The sequence below is a fragment of the Leuresthes tenuis genome, unplaced genomic scaffold (assembly GCF_036924035.1).
Source record: "Leuresthes tenuis unplaced genomic scaffold, fLeuTen1.0.hap1 SCAF_16, whole genome shotgun sequence".
In the NCBI taxonomy this organism is placed as follows: domain Eukaryota; kingdom Metazoa; phylum Chordata; class Actinopteri; order Atheriniformes; family Atherinopsidae; genus Leuresthes; species Leuresthes tenuis.
This window is the reverse complement of record NW_027325370.1, coordinates 15,313,352-15,337,590: the sequence shown is the minus strand read 5'-3', so window position 1 is coordinate 15,337,590 and position 24,239 is coordinate 15,313,352. Positions and strand designations below refer to the sequence as shown.

Genomic DNA, 24,239 nt, shown 5'->3' with positions numbered 1-24,239 from the left:
GTTAACAATTATCCTCAGCAAAACCGCAGACACAGCTGAACCTGTTGCATTCACCCAAATCATGTTCAGTTAGCTTAGGGGATCCAGTTTTGAGTTTTAACCATCAATGCTATCAAGTAGCCTCTTGTGTACCACCACAAATCTGGTCAAAGACTTTCACACTGTCTAATGCACAGAACATAATAAAGACAGATAACAAGTGCTGAACAGGTGGGAACGTATTTTGAAGAAAAAGGCATGGAAGTCACGAGTTGAAGAAGTAACAAGGACATCAATTTACATCAGTGGAGGTGGGGCCGAGGATTCAATTTACTATCAACAACAGACCTTTAGAGAGTAAAAACAAATCATTTTGTGCACATTAAACAAAACACAGTCGTAAAAATGCAAATTCTTGACTTCCTAAAAAAAGTGTCCCTGTCCTTTGGTCTATGCTAAACACAAACACTTTTACAAAAATAAAAATAGATCCAGATGAATTGAATGTGTCTGATGTGATGGTGCGTCACATTCTTTGAAAAGTGAAGGCTTCTCTATTTCAAGCATTTGATGAATTTGTTGAATGGGATTTTTAGCCTTTCTGTTGTTTGTGAATGAGACATTTAACAGTCAGAACACAAAAAAGGCATTGATTAACCAAACAGCTCTGCTGCACAGATTTCTTTGAATATGGAAAATGGACTGTTGCAGCTTCCTCTACAGCATGGGTAAAGCAGGGAGACCAAAAAAAGAACACGTCACGCAAGTCTGTATTTTATAAAACAAAGGGCTTGTTCAAGGTAGGACATGGCTATAGGACATCAACACTGCATCCAGGCAACAAGCACGCACAGATGCTGCAGAGTGCCAACTAAGGCGGTTGTTGTGCGTTTAGATTGACGCCAACATACACAGGAACATAACAGACGCACTATTTGGATTGACAAATGATCAGTTAGGAGTAAAGCACAACATCGGAGTAGCACAGGTGTAGCAACAATTGTGTCTGCATTCCACTAAAAGAACATTGTGGTATTGTTAGACTGTGAAGGCAGCTTAAAAGGAAATAAAATAATGTCATTCTGAATATTTAGAATTTCAGATGAGAAAATTTACTTTTTTTCCAGGCTTTCTGGAGGCGTTTCAATGCTTTTCTTTGGATGTTAGCTGTTCTTTTACAAATCTATTTATTCATATTTTTGTAAAGCCACTTAGCACCAACCTATAATCCATGCATAAAAAAGCCACCTAACTCAAGAGATGAACACAAACTGTTGTCTACACATAACAATTTAGCAAATAATCTATTTTAAAAAGTATGCTGCAAAGACACAAAATTTGTTCATTTCTTTACTTGCAAGAACTACACATCTTAGCATGGTGCACAGTGGGTCCCTAAAAAAATATGAGAAAAATATCAGATGAACAGTATCCAAAAGTAATATCCTTAAGAAATAAGAAAACTGACACAGTCTGAGAGATGCATCTGTACCTCATGTTTATCCATCTACTGTTCACAAAAACCTCATCAGAAATGTTCTCCATGAAAGAGTGACTGCCAAGGAGCTATTCTTAAGGAAGGGAAACAGAGAAAAAAAGGCTGAGGTATGCTCACTGACACATAAACTGGACTGAAAATCAGTGGTAACAGGTCTTATGGAGTGATGAATCCTCCCCAGAGCCCATACCTCAACATTAGTGAAGCAGTGTGGGGTCATCTTGACAGAGAATGGAACAAAAGGCAGCCAACATCCCAAGAGGACCCTTGGAAAATCCTTCAAGAAGCCTGGAGAACTATTCCTGAAGACTACTGCATTCGCATATTTATGTTTGATATTTTTGTCTGATTTATGTTTCAAATCAGTACAGACGAGAAATAAAGTAAGAAGAAAAATCACTGGGTTAAGAGAAGCAAGAAGCACCTCTAATTATTTATATAATAAACTCATATGACATAAATAATTGAATGCCCCCTTAGGTTTCCTTATAAGGCCTCTTTGATGTTGAAATGTCTTTCCTAGCAAGATTACAAAAAAAGAAGAAGAAAAAAAAGGTGCCTTTAAAAATAGCCTTTAAAAAGCATTACTTACTCTCCCTCTGCTCTCGTTCCCTCAAGATGGCATCCAGCCACTTCTGCTTGTCCTCTGCATTTTTGGCCATGCAGACAAACCACTTGTTCTTAGCCGTGTTGTGGATCTTCCAGCCATTAGTCACAGTGTAGTTGTTGCTGTGATAGTCCGCTGAAAAGCAAATAAATAAATTAAGAAATTTAAAAAAAGGAGTCAACATGGGTAACATTTTGACACATCATTCGCACGTTATCCGTCTTAACTTTGAATTTAAGACTACTAAAAGGCTTTTTACCAGCTCTTACCTCTCAAACTTACATTTGAAAGAACTTTTAGGTAGGCAATATACTTTTTTTCAGGCCTTTTTTTTGTCCTCTCCTTTTCATTTTGAAAGGACAGAAGCTGCTCATACATTCACAATGTAAACACTGGTAAGTAATGAGAGTAATCAAATCGTGCTTGTCATTAATTAATATCAATGTTGATCCCAAAGAGAATTTATATCTCAATAATTGATTTAAAATCCAATTAAAAAGAAACAGAATGCACTTTAAAAGCAGTAAAAGACCATATTTTCACTGACTTAACAAAATCTGTCATTGTGTCCATTTCTAATGCTATCATCCTTTTAGTTGCAGGTGAGTGGCCACTGAATAATTAATGGATACTGGTAATGGGGTGCATTAGTCTCGTGCTCAAAGGTCATATAAATAGATGTGATACTTTCTGTCCCACAGGGAGCAGCTCCTGATTTTCTAAGAGAGCAGGAAACTTTGTTGAAACACATGGAGTGACAGTCTGTTAAGTCTCCTGTCAGCCACTAGGACTGAAAGATTGGATTCTGTTAGATATTTGTCAGTGCACTCCGAGATCTGGTCATGCAGCAATACAGGAGTGTGAATCTGTGGAGTTGGGAGAAGAACACACTTCTACTCAGTTTAAAGTGACTTAATCAAACAGGTTCCCTATAAAAAATGGTCAGCTTTTAAAAATAATTTCAACTATCGATAATATTTTTTCCTCTTATTCTTCCAGTCGTGTTTTAAATGTTTTTCTCACAACTTTTACAGTTGGTAATCAGATAATCTGTGCTCTGAGAATTCACATTATCTTCTTGTGCGGTGCCCCTAAATTCTGTGAAGTAGGCATGTTTTTCTTTGCGGTTTCCCTTTCAGCAGCCTAAATGTGACAACCAGCAGCCATCGAGCAGAAACAAGTCATGTGAGCTTGCAGAAATATTCTGCCGGCACAGAGAAGAGAAATAGAAAAGAAAAAAAAAAAAAAAAGAGGAAATGTGAGATGGAGGAAGACAAAGTGTTTCTACACCGGTGGACAACATGCACCAAGCACTGTGTGAAGCCTGACAGCAAACCACAATAACAAAATGAAGCGAGAGACAAGCGAATCACTACAAGCCCACAGATGAGCCATTTATCTTTGACACATTATCTCAACCAAAGGCAGAGCCCAAAAAGTTTATCTCCTCGTTCAAGGTTGCTAGTTCACTTCAGATTTGTATCAACACATCCACCCATTACTGAATAGCTGACATCGAAAGGTGCTACATAAGGTTGCAAGCTACATCCTGTTTGAAACTAGGTATGTGAGAATAATACTCCACCCAAACTGTCGACAAGTACCTGATTCATATCCAAGCAACAGTCTCAAAATGGCACGTTTTCATGAAGTGCGAGGTGAAATAAAAAGTGAGCACTCTATGCAAACAGGGTAGTAACTGCTGCATGATGTCATTTTTCTATATCAAATCCAATAACAAAGTCGTTCAAAGGAAATAACAGAAATAACCAGAACCTCATGAGAAATAGTTAAACAAATGCCCCAGGTGATTTGAAATGAATGGGTATATAGACAGTATATAGAAAGTTAATACTACTGAACAAACACGAACCTGTTCCATCTTCCACATTTTCCACCTCCATCACCTCTGTGTTGATTCGGCCTCTGAACACATAGTGAGGCCCGTTGATGGACTTGGTCCTCTTGGTAGACTTCTTTCCAGAAACCCTTGGAAAAGAGACAACGCTGTGGTTACTCACAGGAGGGAAAACATCCGCTGATGTCAGTGGCACAAGGTGAAAAAACAGCTTGTGTCCATAACATATGCTAATTCATACAGATGCAGGTATGGGTGCAGAACACTTATGGCATGTGTTTTTATTTTGCTTGCATGCTAATAATTTGCTATTTGTACACATTTGTAGCATGTTTCCATGCCTGGTCTGCTACCATTAGTCAGGCAATAAAAACAGGTTTGAATGCTTTCTTGTTCTCACTCCTTTGACACACTTTTTGGCCACGACTGTGTAGTAATCCATGGCGCATTTTCTCACCTGGACTTTCTTTTACAGTAAACCAAGAGGTTGTCAAACAAGAAGAAGACACGTTCCTGGATATTGCCAGCTGAGATTTTGAGGAGATTTCCACGAAGCAGCAACTCTGTGCAGATATCTGTCAGGTTTGTTCCCTGAAGAAAAAAGAAAAGAAGGGAATGGAAGACTTGATTTTCATGCACTTCACTCAAAGTGTTCACCATCATGTGCAACAGTTAGTTTATTTTATCTAAGCAGAGCATGGAAACTCAAATTGTAGAGCTGCATAGAAAACACTGTTGTATAAAGACTTGGAAGAGTTCACAACCTTCTTCAAACAATATAAAAATTCAACTCTAACATCGAGAGCTACTTGTTTTCATTCCATCGTCAATGATAGGAAAGACTGAACAAAGCTGTCTCCACCCAAACTTGCTGAGCAAAACCACATTATTAACTTGACTGTCAGGGCATTTAGCCTCCCGCCAGTCAAACACTGTACTATTGCCAAATAACACTTCACCTTAGCTTTCATGTGGTGGTAAAGCACAACAGCAAATTAGCAGCAAAACAGCAAAATAGAGTTTTCTGTTTATTTATAATTTGTAGGTTGATAAGAAGTAATCACCACTGCAGTGGTCGGATAGCCCCAGTACAGCTGTTACTTTGACCCATATGTACATGCACACACAAGCTATAAATGCATGCATATATCACTACAAATAAAAAAAAAAACAGCTATATATACACAGAAATCATGACATAGCACATGTCTACTCTTTACTCTGATCTCCTCAGAGAAACCTGGTCCAAAACTTTGTACTTTTGTTCTTAGGGGAAATTACAAAAAAAAGAATGTTGTGACAGCTTAGTCAGCTTCAGTGTACTTATTCAGAGAGATATATTATGTTACACTAATGTTTATCATCTCAACAGGATATGATCAGCTCAACGTGAAAGTCTTCTCTCGTCAACCATTGAATGTGCCAAAGCCTGTAAAGACTGGAACTAACTTTTTATCTTGAGGAAAATTACACTCATCACATCCACATCAGATGTTTGGAAAATAATTTAATTTTCTTTCTTTTTTTTTTCCCCAAGTCTTAACGGAGGAACAGAAACCGATTTCAGATACATGCTTGAGCAATTATTTGCTCACATGTTCCTCGCCAAGTTGTGAATGACGGGTGAAACTACTTCCTACATATCAAACTAAACCAGCAAGGGAATATGAACTAATTCAATGAAGCCTGAATAAGGGCAGGAATAAAAACTGCTCATTTAAGCTGCCAAAAAAACTGTCTGCCAATAAATTAGATAATAAAGGTAAAAGACAACTCATTACTCATTGTTAAAGGGATCATTCCACTTCAAATCATCCGGAACTAAATGCAACCATGTGTGGACTCAACAACATCCTCTCTGTGGCCTGCAGGGTATCTATCATCCCCCACCACGTCCCCACATATGAGATTTGGGCTTTGATGCGTCTTATTTTTGACATGGGTCCATCAAAGAGCAAAATCAGAGGCACCCCCACCCCCTGCCTCTACCACCACGAAGAAGAGCCACACCCTTAAATTATGATTACTATTTCTGTGACCAATGCTCATATTCCCAACCCTTTATGGAGAGAAACAGCATTCTCTAAGCATTTTGTTTCTTAAAGTGCATTCTTGCTGAGCTGAGGGAGGGGCTTGAGTGTCAGACAATCGATCCTACCTCATGACAACTACACTAAGCCGTGTTGTGGGTTGCGATAAGCATGTGGTATGCTTGTACCTGCACACAAGCATGCACATCTAGCAGTATGTGTGCATGCACCTTCTACATTATGGTCTAATGTGTATGGAAGGGTGTGAAGTATACAAATATGTAGTAGGAGTGTGTGTGTCCAAGCGCTAGTAATGCGTCTGGGACTGATTCGACACTACTGGCGGTCTCCTCCATTAGGGCTGGAGGTGATTAGCCTTTGAGAGTGGCTGGAGAAAGGAAAGAAGAGCGAGACTAATGCTGTTAGGTTGAAGGTTTGCTGGGGGTTGCAGGGTTGAAGTAAAGTGCCTTTCCAGGCTTGTTGTTGAAGAGAAAGCAGTAAAATCTGAACATTTACAGTCTATTTGAGGATTTTCCCTGAAAAAACCTGGGATGTTTTAATTTATTGTACGATACAGTTTAACTTTAAAATAATTGTATGTGGAATGTTTCTGCTATTCAGGCAGAAGATCAACAGACCCATTATGAAGGTGATGCTACATGCTGCTTCGGTTGCAGCTAGTATTTATTTCTAGCATTCAATCTAATCAATAAGTGATTGTTTTGTGCTCCAAAATCCTACAGTGGAGTCTCTAAATCCATTGTTTTGTTTCAAAATTAAAGAGACTTTAATTAGACAGATTTTAAGTTTTTAATTCTAAAGTACAATTTCAATTATTTATAAAAAGCATCTAATAATTTATCTGAAGTATAAACTATATACAAAAAAACGCATATGAAAAAGACTTGTTCTACGCAAGACCAGATAAACCTCATTATGTTCTTTACCTTATCCAAATTAAACAACAATTTATTTTCTTGGAGGACAGTCTTTAGTCAAATTGTGACTTTTTTTGATGAAAGACAGGAGTCTACTTTGAAAAACAGATACTGGGACGTCCCATTGGGGCCCACTCTGTGCTTCTATCCATCAGTTTTCCTCTCTATCACCTCCTAAGGACCCACCATATAACCCTCCTAGGACATGTGAGACTGGAGCTCTGCTTCTTAGCTCTCTTTTGATTGGGCAGTGAGCCTGTTGGCATCCCCACAGCACGCTGTGTGGGTGGATTGTCCCATTGGTGCCCATAAAGACAAGGCCTCTGTTGTGGTGAGTGAGGGAGGCGTGAAAAATGCAGTGGACCCTTCTCTTGGCTCCCAAGCCCCATCTGTGGCCCCTGTCCTCAGAGCAATGATTTAACTGCAGTTGAGTTTAGCTGTTAAGACAGTTGATGATTGCGGTAGTTGAGGTCTTTCTAAAACAAATCTGGTGCTTTTTGATGTAGTTTTCTTGCAGTATTCTTTTCTCAGTTTGCTGGAAGCCATGCATGTGTTGCATTTAGGATACTAATACAAAATGCACAGGGATTTCCTTTCCATCTCCAAATTTTACAATCCTCATTCTTCTCCATCACTTTCACTCTGTCCTTGTTGCTCTCACCTCCCAGCCTTCAATGTGGGACTGCAGCTGTTCGAGAGCCTCCAGCTTCTCCATCTGCCTCTTGGTCTCGTTGATGTTGGAGCAGACAGCTTTCATGGCCTGCAGAGCCTCTTCCACTGCTGGATAATCTGCATGCTTCTTAGGAGTCCTTTTAAGTAGTTCCTACATTGTGGGAAAAAGGAGGTTTAACTTATGAACTAAAGAATTTTCAAAAGCATGCAGAAGAAAATGTCTTAGAGGGCGGTTATGTGGTGTGTGTGTGACTTTTATCTGCCAGAGACCCAAACTTACCGCCCGTTATACTAGTCTAAAGGTACTTGTCTGATCAAGTCTATAAATGAGTCATCTGTGTCAACAGAGACCCATTATGCTCTGCACTCGAACATGCTTTTTCAGTTTTCAAACTGTCAGAGCAGGCTGGGATATGACCAATAAAGCTAGTGCTACTTGACGATAAAACCGTTGGCATCATTGCTTAAACTGTAAGTTACCTTTAGCAGCAGAGGGTACTTGCAAATCCTCTGAATGGGAGTGAGAAGGTAGCCCTCCAGAGGAATATCTGTACTCTTCTTCCCTCCAAGTAGCATACAGTGCTTCAGAAGAAAGAGGGGAAAAAAACAGGATCACAAACAAATTTATCGAGAAATATGTTGTTTACGAATGTGTATTTAAACAATGTTTAAAATAGAGGTAGACAGAAAAGATTAATGAACAAAAGGTGCTAGTGATTCCACAAAAACTGTAACCACTGTAAGCAAATCTGTGCAATGCTGGAACTGAGGTTAAGACTAATTGAAAATGAGTTCCTTAATAAGGTCTTGCTTTTCAAAGTGTCTCTTAATGTAGTTACAGAGTAGAGGGGTTATGTATTAAACAGCATCTGTCATTTGCCAATGTTTTCTTTTATTTGTACTGATTTTTCCAAAATTAAACAGACTTTAATTGCCTATTGTTGTTGTTATTTGTATTCTGTGCCAATATGTGAAGGAGGCAGCCAATCTATATACTGTATGTCCAGATGCAGCAAAAAATCCCTGTCTCAGTGCAAATCCTATCTTTTATAAACAAGTTGATAAACCTGCATGAAGAAAGGGCCCGTGTGATTGTGAAACATGTGTTTCACTGCCTTTGAATGGGCATGAATCAATAGAGGAACTCTTGAAATGAATTGTCATGTCTTTTTTTGTTATTATTTTAGAATGCACGATCATTTATTTGGGAGGTTGTTTCTTCTTCAAACATCCTCACATTACATGACTGTATATAGAGCAATTAGAACGATCGCTACTCCCATCAACTTGTTTGTTCAATAATCACATTGTTGCTGGACCTCTATGTATGATTTGGTAATTCAAAACCACCACAGATGCATTTGGTCAAATTGCTTCAACAACATTCTGCAAGCTTTAGTTTGACGAATGCACATGTCATTGCAAGAATACTCTGCAACACAGGAAATCACATTTTCTGTACAGTTGCAAACAGATTTGGGGATTTACTGTAGGTCATTTACCTGTGGCATGTATTGGCACACTCAACTGTTTATATTTTGGTCACATGAAAACTTCTTGTCAAACCTAATGCTGGCTAACACAATCCACTCAAACGTGATGATTTTTCCTTTTAATCCTTTAATGACCTTCACCATGTTTTACTTTATGCAGGGATTTCTGTTACCTTTGATTTTCATTTCATCATCAAAGCTCAAAGGGCTCAACTTTGGTTTCATATGTCAAATAGAAAGTACAGTTTTAACCAAATGTAATAATCAAACCCTTTGATCTAACTGGTCGTGTTTTAATATAAATGACTGGTTGATGATTTTTTCATCACAGTGAATTCATCATTATTTTCATCTAGAAAATGTGGCCCAAAATTTGAGAAGGACATTTGTGAAAAAGACTAAAAATGATTATCCTCTTTTCATGCAGTAATACGCGCATCTAAACACTGTGTGAACAATTCTAATGATGCACAAGTGTCTTTTTTTGTGATTTACTTAAACAGTTATCAAAACAGTGCTGATAATTGTGTTTAATGAAAACGTTATGTTTGTATTCATTTTATCACAATTCTTTTTATGTTGTTCAGAATTTCTTTGGACATCTGTCAAAATTTCACAAAAAAATATCCAGACTTTTAAATAAAAGGATGACTGAGAAACCACTAAAATGTATCCTCAGTCCTCAGAAGGTTTGGTCTTTAAGATACTGCTGCCCAGAACCAGCTGAAAGGAGGGGTTTCTTCAGAAGTGCCAGAGGCAGTACAGTTACTGTCATGGTTTCCCTGCGCCTTGTATTTTGTTGGAGCGCAGCCTGTTGGTATACTATGAGCTCATGGGATGGGATAAAAGATCAAAAGCAACCATGCAGATACACTGCTGGTGTGTTCTCAACTGGGAAGTAAAAATGGAGATAGCTTAAGAGCATTACAGTCATATGGCAGTTTCTTTCAAGTCTAAACAGAGCAGAAGAGGCTAGCGAGAGTTGTGAAGCATTTTTATTGAAAAAGGCAAAAATTTAACTTTGGAATGCTACAGATTCCTACTGTGTAAATCTCTCTTCTCTACCATTTTTCTTCTGCACCCCCACTTCCTACCCCAATTTTCTTCAGTTTCATTTCTCTCTCATTTTCTGCTTATTTGTAATTTGCCCGCCTGAAGCCAGAACTCTCGCTGCTCATCACTCTGACCTCGTTTTGCTTTTACTTCACTCCTCTCATGTCTTACAATACACCTAACACATCATTTCAGCATATTTCTATCATGAGGTCCAACTATTATGATGATATTTAATTAGGATAGAAATTCACACAAAAGCTGTATTGTTGACTCATTTTGGTCATCACCTTCATTCTGTATACTTTGCTTTTCTAAAACTTTATGTCTTTGCCAGATGAACATACAGAACCTTGTGTTTCTGTCTGAATTTCAGTTAGTCTTGATGTTGCAACACAGAACACAAGTCTTTATCCAGTCTTGAGAGTATATTGAGCAGTTCTGATTGCGTTGATACATGAACAGATGTTGCATAAAATCATTTTTGTAAGCAACAGTCTTACATGGGACCTACCTATTACCCTCTACATGACTAGATCTGGAAGAGCAAAACATTAAAGCACACAACAACTCTGTTTCCAGGTTGTGGATCAAATGCCATGGAAGCAAACCAGACAATGACAAACAGGGGGCCTCAGATTTGACTGCCAGTCCCAAAAAGGCTGCCAACTCTCCACAGCTGGCTGACCTAGAATCTGCAGATGATTTCATTGGTTGGAACCCCACACAAGGGGCCTTGTCGCCATTCTAAGTTAATTTCATTGTCCAGGACCCAAAGGTTTGGGTGTCAAAACACGGAAACAGCTGGCAGCGGAAACATTACAAGTGTAACAATACACAAAAGTGACCTTGATGGGGGTAGCATCCTGTCCAGGCAGGAAGAACCTCCTGACCTTGTTATGGTTTCTACCCCTTATCCAAGTGTTAACATGGAAGCAGAGGTGATACAAATGAAGAAAGGGAGAGGGGCATGGAGAGATGCCAGAAAAAAAGCAAGTGGAGAATCACAGGGGGAAATAAATGTAGGGTAAAGGAAAAAAAAAGCAGATTACAAAACACTAGTCTGGCAACAGCTAGAGCAGAGGATACCAACCAATGTGACATGAACAAAAATGGTAACAATGAGGTGTTTTGTACTTAATTAATAAAAGAAAAGTAAGTCAAAGTGGGAAGAGGAACAAAGATAGTTCAAATGCAGAAGGCAGATTTGATGACTCAAAGAGTCAAACAAGTGCAGGTTAAGCCATAGGACAGAAGATATGCAGTCTTACCAGCAGGAAGGTCCTGATGTTGGGGATCTTGTTTAGCTCCATGAGAAGCCGCAAAGCCTTCTCATGGTTGCTGCAGTATTCTCCGTATACTGAGAAACTCTCCCTCTGAAATAAAAAGTGAAAAAGTACAGGTCAGGACTCTACACCAGGGACTTGATGGTATACTTTACTTGCATGTTTACAAGAAATCAACTTAGACACTTAATGGCAGGCATTTTGACAATGCAGAAGAGGGACTTGGAAAAATGTTCCCCCATTTCAAAACTGAACTCGTTCATTTGTACCATCACAATAAAAGTGGTGCAGATATTGGAACTAATGCTGTGTATTTGTGACTTAGATAACTATCATCTCTGATCTAACCTATTGAAGAGTGACACACAATAATGAGCAAATTACGTGCACATATAGAAAAGAGAGATGCTTCATGGACATGACCATGTCACAAGCACATGTGGTCTTCCTTGGGCGAGCTGAACACACCTGTTTTTAACAAGCATGAAGCAAGTCACCACTTCACCTTTCAATGAGCTTGGAGCAATCATCTGATCTTTTATAGTTCTCCAGAAATCTAATACTTAGCCACTGTAGGCTTGTTTGGTCGTGGAATGTTTTAACACACACAGCACTTGTAAAATATTAGTTTTAGTACAATACTTTAGTGCCCCACACTGTTTAATGATTTGTGATACTGCATTCAAGATGAATTAGGTAAATCATACTTCTCTTATTAGCATTTAAACATGGGCCTATTTTCAACTAATAATTCATATATTGTTACTATAATCATCACTTAGTCTTATACTTGATTTACTGTGTAATCATAATTTTAGCCATTATAGATAAGTAGTATATCTCATTTGAAAAATACAAATTATATCATTAAAAATATCCACTTCATAGAGTAAAAGACCAATATTACATTTACATGAGAATGTTGTGACCACATTTGAGAAATGCAGATGTGAAATAATATTCAACATGTCACAGATTGTCTAAATAATGAATGATGACATTTAGGGATGCACTGACACCACATTTTTTTTAAACCAAGTACAAGTAAAATTACTTACCGATACTGAGTATCGATATGAGTACTAATCAAGGCCATTACAGTTCTTGCAATTAAACACATTTTATTTTCGTAAGGCATATTCAACCAAAATACAACTGCACTTTGTGCATTTTAGTAATATAAAACTACTCTTAGTGCAACATATTGTTTTAACATTTTAACTTTCACAAACACATTGCAAGAAAATTAAGCTCCTGTCACACTGGTATCGGTACTGATACCAGTATCGGTATTGGTGCATCCCTAATGACATTAATCAGTAAGAACTGACCCTAAATGTGGTTACTTGAGCATTTGTTAAGCATAGATGCTTTTTAAAAGTTTAACTCAAATAGACTCTCTGAGGACTGGTTTACTTCTGTGTATGCTAGTTTTCACAAGTTGTAGTGCTTTTAAGTCAGCACAGGTTTTGGCTGCCCTTCCAGCATCTAACCATGCAAGAATGTAACGTTAGCAATGAATAGTGAAGAAATAGTGCTTCAACTTTTTAAGACACGACGCACTAACATTCATGAACATCCTTTGTCACACTTCTCTTTTTTCAAAGTCGTCTACGTCATAATGGAAATTAATAAAAAACAAAATACAGCACTTCCTCTTTTTTTCCCCCTCAGGTGACAGCATCACATAAAAGCACAGCTTTTGTGAAGCAGGTATTTAGGTCGCATTATAATATGAAATACACCTGAGCCTGTGAAGCTTGAAATGCATATTAATGTAACATGTTGTAGACGATAATGTACACACACTATCACAGCTGAAGCTGACTGTACATCCTGCATTTTACTGAAACCTATTGTGTTTTCTTAATGATGGGGAGCTACTGAGATGTGAAACCATGTGCGTGGTGGAGTCTTTTCTTGAAGTTTAGACACTGTAACTGTAATTTGAAACAGCCCAAAAAGTGAAATCTGAAACTGCAGGTGCTTGGCCACTGCTTTCAACCTCAACTGAAAGGTTACTTCCTCAAGGTTTTGACCCTGGATGGACAAATTTCATTCAAGTTAATACTTTTGTGGGTTCTATAAAGTGAAACATCTTTAAATGGTTGCTGTTTCAGCATCCTGGATGAGCACAGACGTGCAAAATACCGATGCATACACACAAACAGCCTTGACTTCAATCAGTGTGTCCCTGCTTAGTGCGCGTTCTGTTTAACAGGGAGTCCCAGTAGTGATGATAGAAGTCAAACAAAGTTAACATGTTTTTTTTAACACCTCCACTTAATCCCACTACCTTGACAGAAAGGAGCTGAAAATCTTCTGTACTTGTGGGCAGTGTTTACCACACAGGCAGGAACAGAAATACACCCCAAACCACGATTTGGCAGGGGATTCCAGACCCAACTACCTCTGGGATCAGCAGCTGGCCTGGCATATGGTGTGAAACCCCAGTACACTCGAGTTAGATGAATACAATACACAGCGAGGGGGGTCAGTTTGCTTTTTTTGTCCACATGTATGTAAAAGTGTAAGAGCAAGAGCAAAGCAAGAAAAGATCTGGTTATATAGATCGAACAGTAAACTGGTGCTCTGCTTATCTATTCTAAGCCAGGCAATTTTGATACTATTCATTAAGACTTTCTACACAGGCGTTAGTAAGATGATAATAAAGACAACAACAGATGTAGTGCTGAGTGTTTGTCTGCAGCAGTGTGCAAAATGTTCCAAAAGTACATGGCATCCCATGCAAATTTTGCATTGTGAAGCAAGTCTGTGTTTTCTTTTACTAAAAGATACTCCTAAACTTCATGGAAAGCTTTATGATGACGGTGTTGGAAATAAACTTCATAATTTGGAGGGTGTAAAACATTAAAAAAAAACAAAAAAAACACCAACCTAGTCCTTTTAAAGATATGCTCTAGCCAGACTGATGACATTTAAACATTCTCTCCAATAAGCTGCTATTCATTACACCACTAAGGTAAACATAACACGTGTTCTGCCTGTCTGCTTTCCCCAGTTATTTAGCAAAACAGACATGCACCAGTAGGAAAAACTAGCAATAAACAGAACACTACCATCTGGGATACTGATGCTTGGAAACATGTCACAGTATTCCACAAAACCTTTTGAGGTTCCTTGTACCTGAACTAAACTGTTCAATGTTATTGTAAAACATACAAAAGCTAACTGACTCTAACAGGAGTGTTATTGGACATCTAAATGTAGGCACTGTGTATTACTTTGAACTTATAATCTTCCTGGATATGTTTAGTGGCTAACCATTTCACCTCTTAATCACCATCTGCAACTGGACCCCTCTGCTCACAAAAAACGACAAGCCTGTTTGCAACTATGTTTACTTATAAAGCCCATGCGCCAAGGTATTTCCTTTCCATGGGTGACAACAGCTACATAGTCATTTGGACACCTTTAAGGTAGCTTGCAAGTCTAACTATGGCCAAAAAGGGATGCTTTCATTTCTGCAGAATTCATTCTAAACATCTGGACTGCTCTGAAAGACATCAGTTGTGCCCAGAATAGCTCAAAGACTTTGCTTGTTCCTTTGATAAACATAACTCTTTATTTGAATTCTACAACATTGGAATGTTGTTCCTAAGACTTGGATGGTATCACAAACCAAGAATCACATCAAGTCAAAGCATAATGGGTGTGGCTCAGAGATTTCAGAAAATGCATAATTACTTGAGTGTTGCCTCTGGCACAGTGGCTGTATATTCATATACTAAAATACATTTAATTTTGATGTTCCTTGATATTGAGTCACTTCTTCACCTTTGCAGATTAATGTAATTTTGAGTGCATCTCAAGCTTTAAAACCAGGCCTTCAACTATCAGTATATGCACATTTAGAAGGAAAGAGGCCCATTCAGCTTTTTTGCCAAGAGACATATTATTTGGTTAAAAGTGGAAAAACCTATTTTGTCACATCAACAACAGAAGGAGCAATGTTCCGTATCATGATTAAGATGACATACAAAAGTTCAGTTTTATTTTCCCTCTAAATTAAACAAATGAAAATAAAAAAATATTACTATTGACATGTTCAGCTTCTAAAACCACCTTGGAAACATCTGACTTTGAATAGCAATGAATCTTCCCTGTTTTCTTCCCTAACTCTGACTGGCAGACAGTCTTACGGAACAATGCGGAAGGTTAATCAAATCCCAGTCATGGTGTTGACCTCTGGTTGAGGTCAAGGGCCATGGCTGGAGGGCGCCAGACGGGGCCAACTGATTGGCTGAGAAGTGTCAGCGCTGAAGGAGACAAAGGTCATGTGTTTGTGAGGGAAGTGTAATGGATACACAGGAACAAAGGTGCTGTGTGGGAAGCGCAATACCTCATTGAAAGAAAACAAAAACACACGGGCACATTTTATGAGACACAAAGACATCAAATCTATAAATATATTAATGAGTGCAAACAAAAAAATAGAAATGAAAAAGATACAAGGACCAATTCAACTAGATATGGGAATCGAGAACCGATTGTTGGGGGGGGGGGGGGGGGTCACTTTTGCCAAAATGTTGGTGCATACTTGAAATTACTGCAACCAAAGCCATTTGTACTTTATATAACTGGATGAGATTCGATTAGAGAACCGATAAGGAACCGAATCGATAAGCGATATCGATTATGGAACCGGAATTGCTAACTTCTTAACAATTCCCATCCCTAAATTCAACAACGTAAAATAAACTGCAGTGTGTGTGTGTGTGTGTGTGTGTGTATATACATTTAGGTCTACAGCACAAGGAAACAAGATGTATCAGGCTTTGATGAAGGACAACAATTTTTCATTTTTCCTTCACCAAGGCTGGATTTGGCAATAATATACTGATAAACATACCGTATAAAACTAAACTACCGGTATAAGTCCTGTCCAGCTCTTTATCTCTGCCTAGCTTCAGCTTCTGATGATTCTGCGTTTGCTTTTTCTCTGAAGTGGGAAGTTGAAACTCTTCGGCTCATGCTCTCTGTTTTGTAGTTAACATTAAACATCATAATGAGTTAGATACTGAATGACCAAATAATGCTCTACCAGTCCAACAAATGTAAGTATTTAAGAATAAAACTGACTGTCAAGTATTTTTCCCTCCATTATGTCTGCGGTCTGAGCTTTCAGGCGCATGATCTCTCGTATCATAATAACATGCTCCAAGGGTTAGTGAGTACTACAGATCTCAAAAGAGGCAGACCCTGAGGAAGAGAGGGGCAGAGTGGTGTCGAGCAGGTCACTACACCCACATCCATAAAATTATCCACTTGAACGGAGTGTCTCTCTGTGTTAATTTGACTAAAGGATTTGGATACAAAATGTCATCACGTTATCACATTATTACCACAAGTAGTTGTTTGTGTAACATTTATAGGTTTAAATTCTTGAGTTACAGCCAAAAAGCAAAAACAAGCCTTTTATGAAGGCTGAGTGATCTTTTCCCACCAAAATTTACTCATGAGAAGAATGTGAGGCCACCAAAAATAAATCAGTTTGTTCTTGAGTAAAAAAAATAATAATGTCAGTGCCAAAATGTGAAAAAGATTTAAAGGGTAAATTTAATTCAATTTAAAGGGTATTTTACAGGTTACAACTATATTAGTGTTACAGTGGCATTATTACTAATTTCTTCTTTCACAATTATTTAAAGATCAACAATAATAAACTGGTTCAGTTGGAGATCCAGGCACCTGCAACTCTCCCTGTCACTCTTCCCACTTTATTTCCCAGTCTGAGCACAGAGTGATGGAAAAAACACGTTGAGCTGCTCTAATCAATTCTCTGTCCTGACACTTGGCCTTGCACCATGACAGCTCGTACATGTGTGGAGGCACATTTTGATGAGGCAATTCTGCAGAGGGGATTACTTACTACGAGCAGGTAGCAGAAAGATTGTTAACGACTGTGTTATAACATCACAACAAGGTTTGGTGTGTTTCATAAAACAGTAAATCAGAGGCAAAAAAGAGATGTTGTCCCACCTCTAAGAAACTATTCCACTTTGCTTATGGCTGTGCTCCTACAACACTGTCCTGTAGGTTGGTGAGGCACATTGGTAGTGGAATACCAAGCTGATGTATTTTTGTGCCTTAGTGAAAGTAAACTGAAGATAGATTATCAGATCGGGACAAACAGAAAGAAAGAGAAGGAGCTTGAGATTGAGTGCTACCAGCAGAAACATTGTCCCCTCGCTGAGTGACACACCATCTCTTCCTCCCCGGACACAGACCCTTCTTTGTTTGTTCCCTGGGGCCATACGAGTTCAAACTGAGGGGAGCTGGGTGAGTGGGGTGGGGTAGTGTGTGTTAGACTTGCAGAATGGAGAGATATCTCTTTATGGAGTGATGGAGTGGCAAAAAAAGGGGAGATGGTAGCAGAGACTGATGAAGAAAAATGGAGCAAAGTGGCAGCCTTTCGTATGACAGGATGCAGGTCTGCTCTGAAAAGGAGGAAAAGTAACGGAGGTGGTTCGTGAGGCTGTGTGGGTGAATGGGGCGTCCAGGAGATGGGAGGGGTGTTTCATGTGAGAAAGGGAGAATTAAGGAGTATTTTCACAGCAGGCTTTACACGCTTTCCCTGCATCTGTGGTTACCGTTACCCGTGAAAAGAGTTGGTGTGTATTTCTGCATGGAAGTGGCATTCACACATGCGAGTGCTGCCACATGCATGCTTGTGAATGCGCGTGACAGCTTGTTGTTTTATGTGTTTTTGTGCGTGTAATGCTCTTACAAACTGGAGGAACACGTGTCCCAGTTCATGATGAGGCTGGGGATCGGGCTGCAAACTGGCCTCCACAGCAGACAACATCTCTTTGTGCAACTCCAGGATGTCCTCAATATTTGAAAACAGGATCTATATAAAAAAAGAATGATGTAAAGGGAGGGGATTCAAAGGAAGGAAGAGATAGAGAGGAAGGACGAAGAGAATGAAAAGGGTTGTAGGAAAAGAACATTATGGATTACATATTATATATCGGAGCGTCTCCAGAGTTTTCCGATACATTAACTTGCTGGCTTGGTCTTTTAGGTAAGCCCTACCTTGACATGTTCAGGTGAGAGACACTGTTGGTCATCTGCAGTTTGTCTGATTCTGTGCAAAAATCCCTGCGGAGGAAACAGAAACAGATTGAAAAATGACAGAATTTGTGTTTCACTGTTGATGAGGCAAGAGATTGACACATTTAGATCGATGAGAATATGTGTGTATACATAATACAATGTGTGTGTGTGTGTATATATAAAAAACACACACATAATACAAATTGCGAGACAGGTTTAGTAAATTGTGGAACATCTCCTGTGCATACATGAGTTGTCTGAAAGTGGATGTCCAGGTTCTGTCGACTGATTATTTCAAATGTAGCATGGATGTGTTCTTTGTTTTGAGGAAACTGATACTATACATACAGATTATGTCACATTTATGTGTATAAACCCAAAAACCTTCTAGCAACAGACACGCGTATGTATGTCATGGATAATTGGCTTTCATGAAGCAAAAAAGACGTGTCACGGTTGTTTACTCTCCCTTAGGTGCCAGAGCTTTTCACTATATGACAAAATGACAAAATGATTTTTACATTAACTTGTGACACTTGAAGCTCACTGTATGGATCTTTTTAAAGAGGAAGCCAAATCATCCAAGCAGTCAGCCGTAAGACATCCGCCGAAATCACCACTTCATTGTCACTGCGTCTACACACACCACTTCACCAAAGACGGACATAATAGGCTCACATCAAGTTGAGCTTTGCTTATGCGAGCAGTTTTGTCTGTGTGCATTCATAGCTGCCAATCAGAATCCTGACTTGGGGGAAAAAAAAAGAATGGTGAAGTGTGAGGAAGTGAATCTGCAAACAGTTTCTTTTATTGAATCTTCCCCATTCCTCTGTCTATCGGGTTCTGACAGGCTTAACCTGCTTCAGTCTGACTGTCTGCCTCATCTCCAGATGTCAATACTGTCTTGAAAAGAAAGGAGAAATGTGTTCCAAAACAAACCCATGAATACTCATACTCTTAACACCTCCTTCATCTTGCAGGCTTCTGTTGTGTCTGCCAGCATTCAGCACCTCAAGCCTGTAAAACGATAGTTTGCCATGTGCAAATGTTACAAAGCCATAAGCACTAGGTTCAATGAAGGATGTACAATGATTGTGAAAATCTTCAAATTACTGAGGATTTCTGCTGTTCGCCTGTCATATGTTGAGACATGGACGTGTTTTTCATGGCTATCTTTTTAGATATTTGCCAAAAAGCATAGTGGATATAAGAGATGAAGTATGGACAAATTAAGAAAGGGGGTGTGACATGTAAGAGAGGCCCTTCTGATCAAGAGAAACAAGAGACTAAAGGCATCTTTTACCTACGTGGCATGGAAGTTAGGGTCCATGGCACAAAAATACATCCTAAAGTTAAGTTTCACCATTTAGAGCAGGAAATGTATGCTCAAAGCAATGAGGAAGTGAAAATACCTGAGAATTTGACTTGACATATACTTGACAAATACTAAGACATTTTGGATCCTTTTTTTTATTTTATTTAGTCAAGGACTGAGAAGCATTAACGTTCAATATCAGGCACAAACAATATTTGACTTTGAAGAAAACCAAAGTCTAATTCTACCCAAAAGCCTTCACGAGAGCAGTTGAACAGAGTACTCCAAACTGCCTGCGTGGCTTGATGTCACCAGTGTTAAGGCGGAAAATACAACATTAAAACCATCCGCTTAATACTTAATACCTTTGTGGTGCCAAAACAGCTCAGACCCATCAGGGAATGGACATGGGATCTAATGGTGGTGTCTTGTGGCACCAAGACATTGGCAATAGATCGTTTGGCTCCATTGGAGGGTGGGGGGGCTATGTGGACCATGCTTTTTCCAGTACATTCCACAGATGCTTGGATTTGGATCTTCTGTGTTTGGCAGCCATAACAATGCTTTTGTGACTTTGTGTTGTTCATTAAGCCATTCCTGCACTTTTTTTTCAGTGTAGCAGGACACACAGGGATTTAGGGAGTGGTGCTGCAATGACTGTTCTTCAACAATGTTTAATTTGTGATCTGTGTCAGAGAAGAATTTATTTTCCTTCGTTTGGTAAAGCTTCCCCATGGGCCATTTCAGCTTCTGTGTGAATTTACACTGTGTGGTTGTGGCATGCAAGTTAGACCCTGCTAAAGTCAGCTCTCATGGTCGACAGTTTAATCAGTGTAGATAGAGCCATGAAAATTACAACCAGTTCTGTCTTCATTGAACACAAATGTTTGGGCGCACTTTGTATTCTTCAATGTTCCAGAGGAGATATATCTGTATAGGATTAATGTAATATGTATTGCTTGCTAAATAAATGTTAAGTCCTACAGAATGGCATCATTGCAGTTCATTCTTTAAAAAAAAAATTTAATAACACTAAGCAGCAGGTTACTAAACAGTGCAGTAGCTCTTATACTTAAAAGAGGTATTAGTTCACATAATCTTTCGTAATATTAAAACTCAAAAAACATATGTGCACTTTAATTTGTACTTTAAGCTTACTTCTGCTTTTACAGTGAATTTCTGAATTTATTACTCATCTATACTAAATCAAGAATTGTCCTGAATCTAATTGAGACTCAAAGGATTGCAATCAGATTGAACCATGTGAGGAGTTCTGGTTTCCTAAAGAACATTGCACTGTGACAAGGTAATCAATACTGTTCATTGTACCTGCCAAAGTTTTTATGCTTTTTATTTTCCGGTAATCTGGGTGAATTCGAGTTATTTAAAGAAACTCAGTGCATGCTTTATGGAGTCGCACATAACACGAGCATGTTGATTTACTTACAGTAAGTCACTGGTCTATAATAAAGGACTGACACTTGTAATCACACATTTGCTCTAAAGATAGAACCCAGCTAACCAGGCAGTCAGGAAGCGACTTTATCATTTCCTCTAAAGACTGGGTAGTTTAAGGCAGGGCTGTCTCAATTTATTCTTTTTTCTTTTTTTTTTTTTTTACAAGCTTTTACACTAGTTCCAAAATAAATAGCAACGGCTCTTTGCAGTAAGCTGCGACCTTGCTAATTAAGAGCAGTATTAAAACGAAAGCAGTAGTTATCGTGTTTCTGACTGGTTTTGAAAGGGAGCTGGTTGTGCTTATGGCATATACTAATTAAATCTCCCATATGGCAGTTTGTATCGTATCCACATTGGAGTGGAGTAAGTCATGTGAGAGATTGCTCTCCGGCAGAGGAAACGGGAAGGGGCAGGAAGAGGCTTTTCCTTAGTTGCCTTCAGTCAAGAACATAGAGTGTGGGGTGGGTTGGCTGTGGAGGAGAGCAAAAGAGGCTGAGGATGAAGACGACGAAGGCCAAAAGCGAAATGTTTAAAGAAAAGTAACTCCAGTGACAGTTCTTATTGATATCTTAGCTAACATTAAGACAGGATTCAAGCAAATGTGCCACACAGATGTGTTGACAGCAGCATCAGCAGGGAGGATGGTGGGAAAGACAAACAAAGAGATCCTTTCAGTCCAGGTCTCACCCAGGGTTGTGATGACTGTCTTCATTGTTCCATCACAAAGCACAGGTTTATTTGGAAAGAAAATTGGAGGCTTTCTCTGTTCGTCATCATGACTGATACACTGGTCTCACTGGAGTCAGCAAGAGAAGAGGACAGTACAGAGCATAAACTGGGCATGCACGCCATGCTTGTCCATGTTTACTCAAACTCTAAATCTATACAGACTGGACTGCAATACTTTAAGAGTGGTCAGAATCAACAACAGTGAACTGCTCTAAAAGAATAAATCAAGTACTGCGGGCATAACTGGAAAGATGTTGGCATCTGATGGATATCAGTTCACTGTGCCGAAAAAGTAACATATCATAACGGAGCAAACTGCTGTCAGAACTGATTTTCATATTCAGTCATTTCTTAAGTCTTTTATAGTAATGACCAGCGGAGAAACCCGCTTCCCTGTCACGATACCAGGCAAGTCAGTCATTTTTGCAGAAGTGACAGACAATGAAACCTGATTTGTTTCGTCCAACCTAAATCTGAAACTTGGAATATAACTGGTTGTTAATACTTTGAATGTAGATGTAACTCAGTGCCAGTTAAAACTGGCAATGTGAACAAGAAGCACAACTAAAACAGAAACAATACTTCTCCCTGTACTGCTAACAAAAGAAGCAGACATGACTGCATCTTTAATGTAAATCATACACCAAGTGTATAGAGAGGAACTGAGATTATTTTGGAAACACACAAGACCCATCCTTTCCAGGGATGCAACTAAGCCATGGTTTAGGAAAAAAATAATCATGACGGTCATAATTCATGAAAAACACTGTAACTCTACCCACTGTGTGCACTTTTTAAAATTATTACTTCATTATCAAGATGCAGAGAGGCAGATGGATGCAGCCCAAGGTCCTTGTTTACTTTCATATGTCCATCTCAGATGACCTTCTTTGCCCCTTGTCTTATATCAGCACATTGTCATCAGCGAGCAAGTGTGTTTAATCGCATTTAGAGGAGCATCAGACACTGCTGAAGAGCATTTCGAATGAACTATGTCTGCGTTAATTCAAATGGAAACATCTGTCTTCTTGTTGTCCGACACCTGAATCAGACACAGGATATCAAAGATACTTGTGTTTTGAAAGCCCACTACCTAAAGCAAACTCTTTCTTTGAATGATGGATCAAAGACCTGGGTAAAGCCCAGCTGTGGCCTCTCTCACAGCAGAGCCATGCTGTTGCAAAACCTGGAGTACATGGCTTGGCATCCTCTTGCTGAAATAAGCAAGGCCTGCATTGGAAAAGAAAAAACTGCACAGATGGCAGCCCATGTCGCCTCAAAGCCTGTCTCTATAGTTGGTTAATGATGGTGCTTTTACAGATGTCTAAACTAACCGTACCATGAAACAAAACGAGACATGGATGCTGCCACACACACATGCCTCTGCATGTGCTGACAATAAACTTAGGACACTTAGCGCATGGTGACACATGCAGTGCCACCACATTCGTTTCCATTCAGAGCTGTTTTTATTGGAAGATGTTGTGTTGATGGCGGGGGAGTCAGACCACTGCGCAAAGTCTTTGCCAGCAAAGTCCAAAGATTCCCCAATCGGGTTAAGGTCTGGATCCTTCAGTGACCATTCCACATGTGAAAATTATGTCTCATGCTCCCATATCCACTCTCTCCCATTTTGTGTCATCTTGGAATATCCCCATTCCATCAGCGACTGCTGCTCTTTTTACCCTGATGTGCCCATCACTCTAGAACAGGGTAAATCTGGACTCCGCAGACCACATGACATTTTTCCATTTTTCTAGAATTTAGTCTTTATGCTTCCACACAAACTAGTCTTTTTTTCTTTTCTTTTTTCTTTTAATTTTAAATTGGTCTTAACGATAAATGGTTTTCTTAAAGCTACACAGATGCTTAGTCCTGATACTTGACATGGCAGGTGTGCAAATGCTCCTACCCTCACTATCAAACATTGTCATGAGTTCGACTGTTGGTTGTCTTAGATTTGATTTCAAGTGATCTCCTATGACAATCATTCAAGATTTCCTTCTGACCACATTGCTGCCATAAGAGTGATGGTTCACCACTATTTCAAGGTAGTAATAAAGCTTTGGAGAGTTTTTCATCCAACTTTAGTAATTTAAGCAGTCTCTCAAGCTGATTTGTTCTCTTGATCTCTTGTTTTCCTTGTTTTCTGTGTTCCTGCACCAGTATAGAGATTCCAACTGCAAAGTAGTGTTTGTTTTAAAGCAGATCTTTTGCCACTGCGTGTTGGTTTTGGGCCTAGT

At 39.1% G+C, this 24,239-nt stretch overlaps 1 protein-coding gene across 2 annotated transcripts in view; it reads right to left on the bottom strand.

Annotated features, from left to right (window-relative positions):
- Positions 1-24,239, bottom strand: part of prex1 (phosphatidylinositol-3,4,5-trisphosphate-dependent Rac exchange factor 1) — a 79,161-nt gene that overhangs the window by 42,632 nt on the left and 12,290 nt on the right. For both annotated transcript variants that reach the window (XM_072366178.1, XM_072366179.1), the window contains exons 2-9: positions 18,474-18,539; positions 18,166-18,288; positions 11,400-11,504; positions 8,063-8,164; positions 7,572-7,733; positions 4,400-4,533; positions 3,958-4,073; positions 2,070-2,219 (exon numbers count right to left, since the gene is read on the bottom strand). In XM_072366178.1, coding sequence (XP_072222279.1) covers positions 2,070-2,219; positions 3,958-4,073; positions 4,400-4,533; positions 7,572-7,733; positions 8,063-8,164; positions 11,400-11,504; positions 18,166-18,288; positions 18,474-18,539 — 958 coding nt within the window. The remainder of the gene's footprint in view (positions 1-2,069; positions 2,220-3,957; positions 4,074-4,399; positions 4,534-7,571; positions 7,734-8,062; positions 8,165-11,399; positions 11,505-18,165; positions 18,289-18,473; positions 18,540-24,239) is intronic.